We start from the raw sequence: 15183 nt of genomic DNA on the forward strand, positions 1-15183 counted from the left end.
GATCGCGCCATTGCACTCCAGCCTGGGCAACAAGAGCGAGATTCTGTCTCAAAAGAAAAACAAACAAACAAACAAAGCTGTGTGCGCATATGTCTTTGTACATCCGCCTGCTGGCCTCCTGCTCTCCGAGGATGTGGTCATGCACTGCTAAGTGACTCTTCAGAGGTTGTCCCAACTCACATTCCCCCTAAAAGGGGGACAGAGCCATTTTGTAGCACTCTCAACATTTCTTTTATACTTTTTTTTTTTTTTTAAATGAGGCTTTTTTCCCCTTTACTGTTATTTTTCAATTTTTTTGGGACAGGGTCTTGCTCTGTCACCCAGGCTGGAGTGCAGTGGCACAGTCAAGGCTCACTGTAGCCTTGACCTCGTGGGCTCAAGGAATCCTCCCATCTCAGTCTCCCGGGCAGCTGGGAACACAGGCACGTGCCACCGCCACATTGGGCTAATTTTTGTGTTTCTGTTGTAGAGACAGGGTCTCCTTATGTTACCCAGGCCGATCTCAAACTCCTGGATTCCAGCGATCCCCTCTCAGCCTCCTAGACTGTTGGGATTACAGGCATGAGCCACTGTGCCTGGCTATATCTCAGTCTGTTTCTGAGCCAGCACCACAGGTTTTTAAACTGGTGTTGTGGTGTTACGGTACCTTCTAGTATCTAATATCTGCTCTCCCTCTTACATCTTCCTTTTCAACATTTTCTTGGTTATTCCTAATTTCTCCTTCTAGATTAATTTGAGAATCATTCTGAATCACCTACACACATATTTATTTTTTGGTTATGCAACTCACCTGTCAGAAAGCGCCAGGTCTCTGCCCCTTAGCAAGGGGCCATTTTTTTTTTCTTTTTAAAGATGGGGTCTCAGGCTGGGCACAGTGGCTCACATCTGTAATCCCAGCACTTTGGGTGGCTGAGGCAGGAGTGCCACTTGAGGCTAAGAGTTCGAGCCCAGTCTGGGCAATATAATAAGACCTTACCTTTGCAAAAAATAATTGGCTGGGCATACTGTTGCATGCCCATAGTGCCAGCTACTTGGGAGGTTGAGGCAGGAAGACTGCTTGAGATGGGGTCTTGCTCTATGGAGATGGGTCTTGCTCTGTTACCCAGACTGGAGTACAGCAGCATGACCAAGGCTCACTGCAGCCTTGACCTACTGGGCTCAAGCAATCCTTCTGCCACAGCCTCCCGAAGCACAGCGACTACAGGTGAGGAGGCCCAGCCCCTAAGGTTGAGTTCTCGATTTCAGTGAGAAGATGCTCAGGGCTAGACTTGGGGTGACAGAAAACTCATCTTTTGGGGCTGGACGCTGGAAAATTCTTATTTATTTATTTTATTTTTTTACGTCTTTTCATTTTTATTACTTTAAAAAGTTTCTTTTTTTAATTTAGCTTTCTGACTCTGTGCTTGTGCCTTCAACACTTTCACAATGATTTTCTGCTCCTCGACAAGGAAAGCACGCTTGATCCTGTCACGAACACATTTAGCACACATGGAACCACCATAGGCCCTGCTGACATGTTTCTTTGTTTTGGACAATCTCATAAGAACTTTAGGTCTTACAGCACGAACACCTCGAAGTCTGCCTGGGCACACACCACATGCAGATTTTGGGGCTTTCCCAACCTTCTTAGTATAAAGGTAAACAATTCTATTACCAGGGGTTCGGGACAGCCTAGTTTTGTTAGAGGCTGTATTGTAGGAAAGCCTACGTCGATATGTCAAACGCTGGACCACTCTGAGTGCCTGCAGACAATGTCCCCGGAAGAATGAAAATTCTTATTTATATTTTTTGGAGACGGCTCTGTTGCCCAGGCTGGTGCGCAGTAGTGAGATCTTGGCTCACTGCAACCTCCATCTCCCAGGTTCAAGCGATTCTCCTGCCTTAACCTCTGAGTAGCTGGGATTACAGGCGCCCACCACCACGCCCCGCTAACTTTTGTTTTTTTTTTTTTTTTTTTTGAGGCGGAGTCTCGCTCTGTTGTCCAGGCCGGAGTACAGTGGTGTGATCTTGGCTCACTGCAAGCTCCGCCTCCCGAGTTCATGCCATTCTCCTGCCTCAGCCTCCCGAGTAGCTGGGACTACAGGCGCCCGCCACCTCGCCTGGCTAATTTTTTGTAGTTTTAGTAGAGACGGAGTTTCACCGAGTTAGCCAGCATGGTCTCGATCTCCTGACCTTGTGATCCGTCCACCTCGGCCTCCCAAAGTGCTGGGATTACAGGCGTGAGCCACTGCACCTGGCCAACTTTTGTATTTTTAGTAGAGACAGGGTTTCACCACGTTGGCCAGGCTGCTCTCGAACTCCTGACCTCAAGGAATCTGCCTGCCTTGGCTACCCAAAACACTGGTATTACAGGTGTGAGCCACTGCACCCGGCCCAGAGAATATTTTTATTTAAAGATCATTGGCCAGGCGCGGTGGCTCACGCTTGTAATCCCAGCATTAGTCTAGCCCTGAGCATCTTTGGGAGGCTGAGGCGGGTGGATCACCTGAGGTCGGGAGTTCGAGACAAGCCTGACCAACATGGAGAAACCCTGTCTCTACTAAAAATACAAAAATTAGCCGGGCATGGTGGCACACACTTGTAGTCTCAGCTACTAATGGGGCTGAGGCAGGAGGAGCGCTTGAACTCAGGAGGCAGAGGTTGCAGTGAGCCAAGATTGCGCCATTGCACTCCAGCCTGGCCAATAAGAGCGAAACTCCATCTAAAAAAAAAAAAAAAAAAAAAAAATCATAGGCCGGGCGCGGTGACTCACGCCTGTAATCCCAGCACTTTAGGAGGCTGAGGTGGGGGGATCACCTGAGATCAGGAGTTCAAGACCAACCTGGCCAACGTGGTGAAACCCCGTCTCTACTAAATATACAAAATTAGCCGGGCGTGGTGGTGCATGCCTGTAATCCCAGCTATTCGGGAGGCTGAGGCAGGAGAATCTCTTGAACCTGGGAGGTGGAGGTTTCAGTGAGCCGAGGCCATGACATTGCACTCCAGCCTGGGCAACAAGAGTGAAACTCTGTCCAAAAAAAAAAAAAAAAAAAACCATTTACTTCTGATTTAAGAGAACCAAAAATTTTCAGATGGGCGCGGTGGCCCACATCTGTAGTCCCTGCACTTTGGGAGGCTGAGATGGGAGGATCATGCGGTCAGGAGATCGAGACCACCCTAACAAGGTGAAACCCCATCTCTACTAAAGATACAAAAAAGATTAGCCAGGCGTGGTGGTGGCAGGCGCCTGTAGTCCCAGCTACTCAGGAGGCTGAGGCAGGAGAATGGCGTGAACCTGGGAGGCGGAGCTTGCAGTCAGCCGAGATAGCGCCACTGCACTCCAGCCTGGGCGACAGAACGAGACTCCGTCTCAGAAAAAAAAAAAAAATAGAGAGGCGGAGCTTGCAGTCAGCCGAGATAGCGCCACCGCACCCCAGCCTGGGTGACAGAACGAGACTCCGTCTCAGGAAAAAAAAATATATATATATAGAGAGAGAACTAAGAATTTTCAGTGGTGGGGACTTGGGGAAGAGAGATGAATTTAACTCTATAAAGCACGATCACAAAATATGAATGGAGCTGAGAAAAATAACGTTTTAACTATCAGCGTTTTTGTTGAATGGGCCTGCATAGTACTAGGTTATAAAAAATAAAAGAACTACCCAGAATACAGCACAGTAGTATCTTGGTCCGAGACCTGCTGAAGGTGTGACGGTAGCAAAGTGAAAGGTTTCTGTGCACGTGCTCGTGATCCGTGCCGCAGGGCAGCGTGTCTTTGACACGACTACCTCTCCAGGCGAGTCTAGTGAAATGCCGTGTGGCAGCCGGACGTGTGAGGCTACCCGTGGGTCACCTTTGAGCATCCCACGGAGCAATGACTCGAGATTACAAAATGAAGGAGAACACGGGTGTCGTTCCTCAGCTGAGACACGAAACAACTGTCACGTCTAGGTACCAATGTGCCACAGGATTCCCTTTTTAGACATGTTTTTAAGATGTACTTCCCCATCCCTCCCACGATCGAAGGCTCTGCTTGAAAATTAAATTCAACTTATGTTTTCAGAATTTGCTTTTCGGTGAATTTCTTCTCTTCTCTTCGCTCTCTCTTTCTCTCTTTTTTTCCTTCCTCCGTCACCCAGGCTGGAGTGCAGGGGCGCGATCTTGGCTCACTGCAACCTCTGCCTCCTGGGTTCAAGTGATTCTCCTGCCTCAGCCTCCCAGCCTCCCGAGTAGCTAGGATTATAGGCACCCACCACCACACCTGACTAATTTTTATTTTATTTTTTTTGAGACAGTCTTGCTCTGTTGCCCAGGCTGGAGTGCAGTAACACAATCTCAGCTCACTGCAACCTCTGCCTCCCGGGTTCAAGCGATTCTCCTGCTTCAGCCTCCCAAGTACCTAGGATCACAGGCGCCCACCACCACACCTGGCTAATTTTTTTGTATTTTTAGTAGAGATGGGGCTCCACTGTGTTAGCCAGCATAGTCTCGATCTCCTAGATCTCGTGATCTGCCTGCCTCAGCCTCCCAAAGTGCTGGGATTACAGGTGTGGGCCACTGTGCCCAGTCACACCTGGCTAATTTTTGTATTTTTAGTAGAGACGGGGTTTTGCCATGTTGGCCAGGCTGGTCTCAAACTCCTAACCTCAGGTCATTCATCCACCTCAGCCTCCCAAAGTGCTGGGATTATAGGCATGAGCCACCGTGCCTACCATTTTCGGTGAATGTCAAGATACATATTGAAATAAACGGGCACAGTGGCTCACTCCTGTAATCCAAGCCCTTTGGGAGGCCAAGGTGGGTGGATCACGAGGTCAGGAGTTCGAGACGAGCCTGACCAACATGGTGAAACCCCGTCTCTACTAAAAATACCAAAATTAGCCGGGCATAGTGGTGCACACCTGCAATCCCAGCTAAGGAGGTGAGGCAGGAGAACAGTTTGAACCTGGGAGGCGGAGGTTGCAGTGAGCGGAGATCGCGCCATTGCATGACAGAGGGAGACTGTCTCAAAAAAAAAAAAAAAAAGAAATGACCTGAGAGCATAGGGTCTTCCAAAATCTAGTAATCCAAGTCAGGTATTTTAGTATTCCATAGAATGAGATCATCCTTCCTTTTATATGTAAACAAAGTTACACAGTGACTGACTTTTCATGTCAAATATAAAATCAAGACGACAATATTCTGGACTCAGAATGTCAGAGCAATGGCCAGGTAAGTTCTTTCACAGGGCGATCAACAGGCTTTTGGTAACTTTCACAACTCATGGACACTTTCCTGGTGAGTAAAGTAACACATTAAATCCAACAGCTGGTGCAGTGGCTCATGCCTGTAATCCCAGCACTTTGGGAGGCTGAGGTGGGCAGATCACCTGAAGTCAGCAGTTCAAGACCAGCCTGGCGAACATGGTGAAACCCCATCTCTGTCAAAAATATAAAAAATTAGCCGGGTGTGGTGGCGGGCGCCTGTAATCCCAAGTATTCGGGAGGCTGAGGCAGGAGAATTGCTTGAACCCGGAGGGCGGAGGTTGCAGTGAGCCAAGATCGTGCCACTACAATCCAGCCTGAGCAACAGATCGAGACCACGTCTCAATAAATAAATAAATAAATAAATAAAAACAAAAAATCCAATCCTCCCCTCTCATATGTCCGTTAGGCCAGGCTCACCAGCGAGAAACAATTCAGCTCTGGCTGGTTGGTTAGAAACGAATGTCGACATGAATCAAAGATCTCGTTCTTCTGGAATACCGATCAATTTGTTTCCTTCCCTGGGAATGAGGGGGCGGTATGAATTTCCAAGGAAAAAGGCTCATTTTTGGTCTTTTATCTTAAGCAGGCAAACAGCTGGGCGCTGGGCAAATCCCTGGCAGATGCCCTTCACAGCTAGTTCCCAGGTACGGGCAGGGACCTTGCATGGCTGTGGTTACCCAGGGCTGGCAGGGGGCAGTCGGAGCTCCTTCCATTTCCCACAACTGCCTGGCCACCTAGATCTAAAACGCAGAGAGAGGACGTGCAGGGGGTGGCCCTGGAGTTACAAAGCTGCCCCCGAAGCCTGCTGGACGGCACACGGGCGGAGGGAAGGACATTTCTCCATTCAGGTGTTACATGTGGGGCGGAGAGATCCGGCCACCAGCTCGGGAATCCAAAAATCAGGTTGAAAAGCAAGGCTTCCTCACGTTTCTGTGAAAGGGACTGCTGGGTTCAGCGTCCACATGAAACAAATCCCAACTAGTTGAATACACACTGATTTTCAAGAATGGGTAAAACAGATGGGGAAATGTATATATATATTTCCCCATCTGTCTTACTAGTACATATACATTTGTATTGGGATATATATACACACACATATATAGATATATATATAAATTTATATGGTTGCTACCAGCAGAAGAAAAATGAAGATAAAACTAAAACGCCAAGTTAAATGTCCCATCCTATGAAATATCTCCCTGGGAAAAATTATTCTCAAGTAAACTTTTATTCTCTGGGCGCATTCTTAGGAGTTTACACTGGCTTCTGAAACTTCCTAACCAGCCCCAGCCTCTGACTCCCTCTGGTTGCACTGAACGGGGGGCCTGCTAACCGTGCCTCAGTTCGCTCTTCTCAGTAGACAAAGGGTCCTTGCTCTCAAAACATGAATGCTCTAACCTCAGGCAGGGACGTAGAGACACACCTGTGCAAGGGCCCACTGGGACTGTGCATTTATCTGGGAATTCATTTCCTGGGGAGAAGGAAAGGTGATGGGAAGGCTGGCTGGGGAAAGGTTAGGAAACAGGAGCCCAAAACTCCCCAGAGGCCTGGGGAGGAAAGGGCACCCAGAAACTTTAACGAAAGGCAAGTTTTGAATCTGGTTGTTGATAACAAGAATTGAAATGCCTTAGGCCCTGTGTGGGAAACCCACCGCACAGAGGAGCCATCTTGAGGAAAGGCCCTGTCGCATTTCACGTGGCATGCCCCGGATCTCTTGCCCTAACAGTGGCTCAAAAAAAAATGCAACAGGGTAATGATGTTTTGGGCTCTAAGGGTCTCCGCAAAGACTCATCCCCCTCATAAGCAGATTCTAGCCTCTGGGTTTCACCGCCAGCCTATCCCGAGCAGTGCTTGGCCCAACACCCTGCCCCGCCGGGGTGAGCGGGCTTACAAACCGCTCACGCGTGAAGGTTAGGTAAAAGCAAGCCGCCCAGCTCCCCTGCAGGCAGGCGGATGGACAAACAGCACTGCTGGGACCCTGCTTGGCCATGGAGAAAGGACACACGGCCTGGGTGAGTCCCCGAATCACTGTACTGAGTGGAAGAGGTCATAGGAAACCACGTATGCACTGCAGGAGACCATTATGCAAAGCTCTAGAAAATGCAAATCAACCTACAGTGACAGAAGGCAGATCAGTGGTTACCTGGGGACAGGTGGGGCAAGGAGGGGTCAGAGGGGGGTTACACAGGGCACAGGGAACTCTGGGGTCTGGGCATCTACACTGCTTGGACTGCAGGGATGGCTTCAGGTGTTCATACATATTTCTTTTTTTTTTTTTTTTTTTTTTTTTTTGAGACAGAGTCTTGCTCTGTGCCCCAGGCTGGAGTGCAGTGGCTCGATCTCGGCTCACTGCAAGCTCCGCCCCCCCGGGTTCACGCCATTCTCCTGCCTCAGCCTCCCGAGTAGCTGGGACTACAGGCGCCGCCACCGCGCCCGGCTAATTTTCTTGTATTTTAGTAGAGACGGGGTTTCACCGTGTTAGCCAGGATGGTCTCGATCTCCTGACCTCGTGATCCGCCCGTCTCGGCCTCCCAAAGTGCTGGGATTACAGGCTTGAGCCACCGCGCCCGGCCCATACATATTTCAAAACTCATCAAATTGTACTCCTTAAGTATGTACAGTTCAGGGTATATCAATGATACTGCAATAAAATTCTCACCCACAGAAAGAAAAGAAAAAGCAGCCCAAGGCGAAAAAGTCGATCCTGTGCCCTGAGCACAGGCAGTTCTGAGGTAAGACCAATTTCCCACCAGGCTCTTCTTGGCCTTTCGAGAACTTCACCCCCTCTCTGCTGTTTCCTGTTGCTGGCATCCACTTTCCCATCTCACAATATTTTCTCCTGTCTGGTCTCCTGTATCTGAAACCCACTGCTACGGGATCCCCCCACTTTCTGGAAAATGTTCATTAAACAGGAAACAAACCCACCCTTTAAGCATCTACCTTTCTTGCATGAAGCTGAGTAACTCACCGTCTGCCCTTACGGTGGGCCGGGTGGGGGATCACCTGGGGGAGACAGCCTCACTCTGTCCACCCAGTGTCCTGGCCCACCTTGTCACTCAGATCCCCTCATGTTATTGGCGTCTGAGACGTCCAGTCTGCCTCAGGAGAGCGATCAGCTAATGCCCCTGCCTGGAATCCAGCCTAGCACTCAGAGACCAGCTATGCTTTGTGAGGGTTCTCTGGGCTGGCGAAGTGGCGGGGGTGGGAGTGGCCAGGAGACCCTGGGATGGTGGTGACTGGAAGCAGAAAGCAGCAAAGGAGATGAAAAGTGGGGGCATTAAAGAACTCCTGAGGCCAAAAGAACAGCAGGACCTAGTGGCGGATGGACACTCAGGGTGACAAGGGGAGCTTGGGACCCCAACTTTCTTTCTCTTTTTGAGATGGAGTCTCCCTCTATTGCCCAGGCTGGAGTGCAGTGGCATTTCGATATCGGCTCACTGCAACCTCCGCCTCCTGTGTTCAAGCGATTCTCCTGCCTTAGCCTTCCAAGTAGCTGGGATTACAGGCGTGCACCACCACACCCAGCTAATTTTTGTATTTTTAGTAGAAACGGGGTTTCACCATACTGGCCAGGCTGGTCTCAAACTCCTTACCTCATGATCCACCCGCCTCAGCCTTTCAAAGTGTTGGGATTACAGGCGTGAGCCACTGCGCCTGGCTTTGGGAGCCCAACTTTCAACAGAGCAAAGGAAAACAAGTCCAGAGAGCCGGCACTCCATGCAGCTCCTGGCGATCTTCTGCAGTGATTTTCATGCACTAACAGCTCATCCTCCCGCCCGGATAATAAATGGGAACCTGGGGAAAGGGAACCATCCAAAAATCTTGTACCCCTCACCTGATGCCCATCTGGCACAGATTAAGGATCTAGCAGGCTCTGCAGGCCATGGGTCTTCCTGCTGAGGCCTGAGGACGTGCCCCGTGTCTGGTCCCCAGGGCCCATCAGCCAGACCGAGGCACAGCTGCAAAGTGACTGACGCAATGGTCAAGGTCACAAAGGGCAGAGAATGAGGGGCCACCGCAGAACATAGGACACAAGAACACAGGGACCCCTGAGCCCCTCACACAGCCAGAGAAAGCAGTGTGGGAAGACGCCCGCACTTGGGACGCTGGGTGAGGAGTGTTAATTCTGCAACCTTTCTGGACATTATTTCAAAACAGTTTTTAAAAACTTAAAAATGAAACAGATATTTCATTTAGAAATCTTAATTTTGGAAGAACTGACTTCTCTCAGCTCTCGGCCCTGTCTGACTGCTGCCAGTGTGGTCCAGGAGCTCCCGCAGCAGAGGGGCAGAGGGGCAGGCTGCGCCCAGCAGCCTCCAGGCCACTTTGGCCTCTGTCCCGTGTTCCCTCTGGCTAGCAGGTACCTCCTTCTCCATGGTTCCTACAAATATTTGCTCCACTTTTAGGGAGACTGCTGTACTCCTGGTGAATGGTGCCGCTACACCAGACCAGCTTTCAGAGGCACCTAGGAAAGGCAGCTCTGGCGGCCCCATCTTGATAGCTTCATTTAAAAAACATATTTATTTTTATTTTTATTTTTTTTGAGACGGAGTCTCGCTCTGTTGCCCAGGCTGGAGTGCAGTGGCGCGATCTCAGCTCACTGCAAGCTCTGCCTCCCGGGTTCACGCCATTCTCCTGCCTCAGCCTCCTGAGTAGCTAGGACTACAGGCGCCCCCCACCTCGCCCGGCTAGTGTTTTGTATTTTTTAGTAGAGACGGGGTTTCACCGTGTTAGCCAGGATGGTCTCGATCTCCTGACCTCGTGATCCACCCATCTCGGCCTCCCAAAGTGCTGGGATTACAGGCTTGAGCCACGGCGCCCGGCCTAAAAAACATTTAAAAAAAAACTGTTCTTAATATCATAACACGGCAGGAGAAGAAATCACACACTCTGGCCAAGCAGTGGTGAATTTACTATCTGTCATATGAAAAACAAAAATAAAAATTCCTGATGCATCTTAATTCATTTATGAAAACAACTTCCTGCAGATCATCTGGGGCAGAGGAAAAAAAAAAAAAGAGGAAAAAATGGCAGACTGATCATCTCTGTAGAGCAGGATGATGGTATTTGTTTTCTCCAGCTGAATCCTACCCAAATACTCTAGGAAATGAATGACATTTATTTATTTATTTATGTATTTATTTAGAGACCGACTTTCACTCTTGTCGCCCAGGCTGGAGTGCAGTGGTGTGATCTCGGTTCACCGGAACATCCTCCTCCCAGGTTCAAGTGATTCTCCTGCCTCAGCCTCCCGAGTAGCTGGGACTGCAGGCGCCGCCACCACATCCGGTTAATTTTTTTTTCTTTTGTTTTTTTAGTAGGCACGGGGTTTTGCCAGGTTGGCCAGGCTAGTCGCGAACTCCTGACCTGAGATGAGGAGGTCAGGAGTTCAATGTCAAATGTTGGGAAGCTGAGATGGGAGGATTGCTTGAGTCCAGGAGTTTGAGACCAGCCTGGGCAACATGGTGAGACCTCATCTCTTGCCTGCCTCAGCCTCCCAAAGTGCTGGGATTACAGATGTGAGCCACTGTGCCCGGCTGATAAGTTTTATTTAACTAGGAAAAAGTAAGTTTTGGATAAAACTGTCTTTCCTTGCATCCTTTCCTTACATAGCATCAAATGCTGAATGATCAGCAAACATCATGATCTGGTCTTGTTGAGAGAACACCCGCTCCAGCTGCCTGCCATGAGCCTGGGGGCTGTTACCAGCAGCAGTTTCTTTAGGGTTAAGAAGATTTTAAGGCAAATAATGACTCCTAATACTCACATGTCATCGCTCACCCCTTATTTCTCCTCTTGTGAGCTAAGCGGTTGATCACTATGGGCTAAGGGCTCTTTGCTGCCCGGGTAAGCACGGCAAACGTGGTGGCTCTACACAGCCTCCTCTGGAGCTGCACCGGACGGCGCATGTGGAGGCAGCATCTGCTCCTCGCCAGCCCCCACCCCGTTCGGCTGCCGTTTCCCACCTTCTTTTCCACTGAGAAAGAACTTGAGGGATTTAAAAAACTTTGTAACAGAAACTGCACAACCAGAAACTGCACTGTCTGGTAGGTGGACAGCAATGTCCGGTGCCTGCCGTCCACGGCGGCCCTGAGAACCCATCAAGGGCTCTGCCCTGACTCTGCTACATCTGCCTGCCCACAGTTCTCCAGGCAACCAACAGCCAGTGATGGTGCTTGGATCTTGAGATGAAACTGACTTGCGAAGTCCGCGGCCACTGCAGCCCAGCGAGGGGAAGAGGATGGACCCAGGGTGTGTGGCTCCTGAGGGCCGGGCTGACACTCAGGCTGGGGTCTGCAGACTACACGGCTTGGGTCACTCTCTCGGGAGACCCCACCCTCTCTAGCTCCCGTCACTCCCATACACCCAGCTGCCTGGTCTCAGAGCACACTGGGAATCACTGTGGTTATTACCGGCAAGAAGATGGGAACAGGGATGTCTGCTCTGCTCAGGCTTTTTCAAAACCCTGCAGATTCTGTCTGCTCAGAGGCTGCAGTGGCTCAGGTTACCCAGCTCTGACTAAGCCTTCTTGAGCTGAGTGGCTGGGGACGGAGCTTCTGCTGACAGCTCACCCAGGAGCTCCTCTGCAACAAGACATGCCTGCAGCGAGTGACGTCCCGCTGCCCTCTTATCAGACACACGTCTATGTGATCACAAGTCCCTGCCTAGAAAAGACGCTGACCCACGGGGCGCAATGGTCTACAAAGCTGGAAATGAAGGCCTGCTTGATTCAGTAGAGGAGGAGGCATGCCAAATGTTGACAGCATCGAGCCCTTTTCCTTAGTTGTAAGGCCCTCAGGTCTTTCCAAGGGCGCACTATTAGCGTTTAATCACAGCCTCCATGCTGGCCAAGCATTGGTTGGCTTCGGGGCTCCGCTCCGAAGCTCTCCCTGCAGCTTCTCTAAAGAGCTGGGGCAATGGTGGGTCTCAGGCTAAAGGCGATAGCTTTGCAAACCGCAAGCACACCCGCCAGCTCAGTCCAGCGGGAGCCCTGGGGGAGGGCAGATGCACTCACGGCAGCTTACATGTGAACCGCACAGAGCTGGGCAGCGCCTATCCCATGCAGAGCTCATTTTTAAGCGGCAAGGTTATAATTTCTAGCCTTAACGTTGTCCATCTTGATTTTCTCCTGTCAGTTCCTTCTCGTCCACTATACTGACCACATAGGTACAAGGTGAAAGAAAAGAAACCCACCTGAAATCTAGGTCAGGCCACTGAGTGTGGGAGAGAAGTGGAGGGCAGTGCCCAGCAGAGCGGGGCAACCACAGTTCCACAGCTGAGCGAGGGGAGCCCTGGCACTCCAGGCTTCTGGGGAGCAGCCCTCCGGTGCCTGCAGCTGCCTGACATGGAAGCAAGCACCCAGGCCAGCGTCGGGTTCACTCTGCATCCTGGCTGGGCACTTCTGGGGTGGGTGACCTTGGTTCAGCCCCTCCACTTCTCGGGACAAGTTTCCTTCCCAGTAAAATGCCTACAGTCACCCTGAGCTCCAAAATCCATGAACCCTTGCGTCCCCTTAGGTTGAGAACTTTAACTCAGTTTTGCTGGAACCGCGGCATTCCAATCAACACACAACCGCCTCCCGACAGACATGACCCAAACACAATAGAAACCGCAGTAAAGGAGGAATGACATAACATAGTGTTATTATTTTTATAAACACGCTTTAAACCAAACTAGGCCATAAATCACCTTGGTTTCAGAAAAAGCCAAAATACTGACACCATCTTTTATTTTCCTATTAAAGTCAAGAATGTGTTAATCCAAATTAATTGAAAAGGAACTGAAGCTCATTTCCTAAGACACGTCTATTCATAAGTCAAACAGCATTACCTAACTCCTAGAATGAGGCAATTTCTGGGCTTAGAGATCGGCCTAGTGCAATTCACTCCTTTGATGGAAAATCAAATCCCAGGCAGTCGACAGGCCAAGGTCACAGAGGCAAAGTAGGGATGGGAACCAGCCTCCTTGAACCTGTTTCCCACAAAGGGCGAGGCTCTGGGCCCACACGCAGGCAGGCCGAGCTCAGTATCTGATGGTGAATGAATGTAGCGAAGTGGAGCTCCCCACAGGGCACGGCTCTTGTAACTGCTTCACAAGTAAGCGATTTCCAGGTTATGGAGACATCCTAGTACAGAATTAAACGCTTCAAACTCAGACTTTTAACTCCTCAGAAGCCAGAGTGGTTTCTCAGCCCTGGCTACATCAGCTAACAATCTCGCCAAGCAAGGCACCAAGGGGCAAAGAGATCACCTCCAGAAACTCGAGTGTTCCTTCTGCTGACAGAGGAGCAGCCCGCCTGCGGCCTTGTTCTGTGTTTACATCAACCACCCAATTCACCCATGTCACAGACCTTCAAAATACGGACTTAGGGACAAGGCAAGGTCTCCAACATCAACAGACGGCTGCAGCACCCTAAGAACACCAAAGATTCCTTTTCTAGGTGGGTTTAGAATGGCAGCCAACAGAGGTAGCACTTGGGGTCGGGAAACGGTTTTGACTGAATACACGCACGAAAGCAAAGGGAATTGGCATGCAGAGGTGGGTGGGGAGGGGAGAGTGAGGCCTGGCTTTGAAGCTGAGCTCCCCGGGGATGATGCCAGGCACATCGGGTTTGGGGCTGAGCGTTCAGGGCTGGGGGCCCGGAGGAGGGGGCCAGGGCCCAGGCCTGGGCGGAAAAGGGGGTCCCCGGGGATCGGGGTGGGGTCCCGGGGCAGGCGGGGGGTGCTCTAGGGAGGTGTCTCACGGCGGGCACAGGGGGTGGGGAAGTCCCGGGGAGGGGGATGGGGGTCCAGGCGGGTCTCGGGGCGGGGTCTGGGGGTCCGGGGCGCCGGGGCGAGGTCTGAGGTCGGGACAGGTGTGGGTCCCGGACCCGGGGCTGGCTGGGGGTCCGGGACGGGGATGCGGGCGGGTCCCGCGGCCCACGCACCTCCTCCGCCTGCCTGCGCAGCGCCTTCTCGCGCTCGTACTGGGTGAGCAGCTGCTCGTTGTCCTCGCGCAGCAGCTCCAGCTCCACCTCGTGCTCCTGGTTCTCGCTGAGCACCGAGTCTAGGTTCTCCAGCACGTTCACCACCAGCGGCATGAGCTCCTTGACCACCTCCTCGTCGTAGCAGTGGATGAGGCGCTCGAACTCGCGGTAGATGGAGCCCGCCAGGCCCGACACCCGCTCCGACATCACAGAGCCGGAGCAGTAGTCGTCCTGGTACACCACCACGCCGCCGCCCTCGTCCATCTGGATCTCCATCATCGCGGCCACCGCCGCCGCCAGCGCGGCTCGCTATCTGGCCGGCGCGCCCGGCCCTCCCCGGCTGCCTCAGGTCCCGCAGGCCGCGGCCCGTCGCCTCCCGCAGCTGCTGTCGCCTCAGGGCTCAGCCGCCGCCGCTGCCGAGGAAGCGCCCGTCACTCATTCGCCGGAAGTCCCGCCCCCCAGCCAGAGGGGGCGGTGCCCGCGCGCCCAGCCGCAGCCGCGACGCCAGGGGGCGCAGGGGCCGTGACGTCAGAGGAAGCCGGGCTTCGGGCCGGAAGCGCGGCTGAGTTGGGCAGAGGGAGATGTTCTCCAGGATGGTGGGATCCGCGGGGCGGCGGTGGTCGCTATCCCCAGCGCGCGGTAGCTTAAGCATGTCCCCGCCACCCTGGGCTTTCGGTGACCTCGGTCGCATCTCCGGGCTCTGCACACACCGGCGACTTTAGGTGAAGGCTCAGCGCCTGCGCCTCCACCCCGGCCGCTCTGATGAGCCTGCGTTCCCTACAGCACTGCGCCCCGCTCAGTCCGCGCCCAGCGCCTCCTTTCCTAGTGCCTTCCCCACTCAGTCCGCGCCCAGCGCCTCCCCTCTCCTAGTGCCTTCCGCAGTCAGCTGGCTCCTCCCGGGATTCTGTGAATGCACCCTCAACGCCCATCTCATCCTGAAACCCAGCAGCGTGGCCTCCTTCCTTTCGCCCACTTGTCCCTAACGCACTG

At 52.1% G+C, this 15183-nt stretch overlaps 2 protein-coding genes across 14 annotated transcripts in view; both read right to left on the reverse strand.

Annotated features, from left to right (window-relative positions):
• MAPK8IP3 (mitogen-activated protein kinase 8 interacting protein 3) overlaps window positions 1-14647 on the reverse strand; it is a 64296-nt gene extending 49649 nt beyond the window's left edge. For all 13 annotated transcript variants that reach the window (XM_050774187.1, XM_050774181.1, XM_050774179.1 and 10 more), the window contains exon 1: window positions 14155-14647. In XM_050774187.1, coding sequence (XP_050630144.1) covers window positions 14155-14472 — 318 coding nt within the window. In that variant the 5' untranslated portion in view covers window positions 14473-14647. The remainder of the gene's footprint in view (window positions 1-14154) is intronic.
• On the reverse strand, window positions 1341-9604 carry LOC126945081 (60S ribosomal protein L34-like). The gene is made up of 3 exons (XM_050775037.1): window positions 9451-9604; window positions 5903-5965; window positions 1341-1774 (listed from the first exon to the last, which is right to left on the reverse strand). The coding sequence occupies exons 1-3, from the start codon at window positions 9602-9604 to the stop codon at window positions 1362-1364; spliced, it is 630 nt and encodes a 209-aa protein (XP_050630994.1). The 3' UTR covers window positions 1341-1361.
• Window positions 14648-15183: the final 536 nt, after the last annotated feature.

The sequence above is a fragment of the Macaca thibetana genome, chromosome 20, assembly GCF_024542745.1.
Source record: "Macaca thibetana thibetana isolate TM-01 chromosome 20, ASM2454274v1, whole genome shotgun sequence".
NCBI classification, from domain to species: Eukaryota; Metazoa; Chordata; class Mammalia; order Primates; family Cercopithecidae; genus Macaca; species Macaca thibetana.

Excerpts from the sequence above, each read along its gene's own strand:
- LOC126945081 (XM_050775037.1), bottom strand. The coding sequence starts at position 9,604 with ATGGAGAAGGAGGTACCTGCTAGCCAGAGGGAACACGGGACAGAGGCC. Across the intron at positions 5,966-9,450 it reads AGGGCCGAGAGCTGAGAGAA|ATCTAGGTGGCCAGGCAGTT; the intron begins GTCAGTTCTTCC and ends TCTGCGTTTTAG. Across the intron at positions 1,775-5,902 it reads CTGCCCCCTGCCAGCCCTGG|AATTTTCATTCTTCCGGGGA; the intron begins GTAACCACAGCC and ends AATATAAATAAG.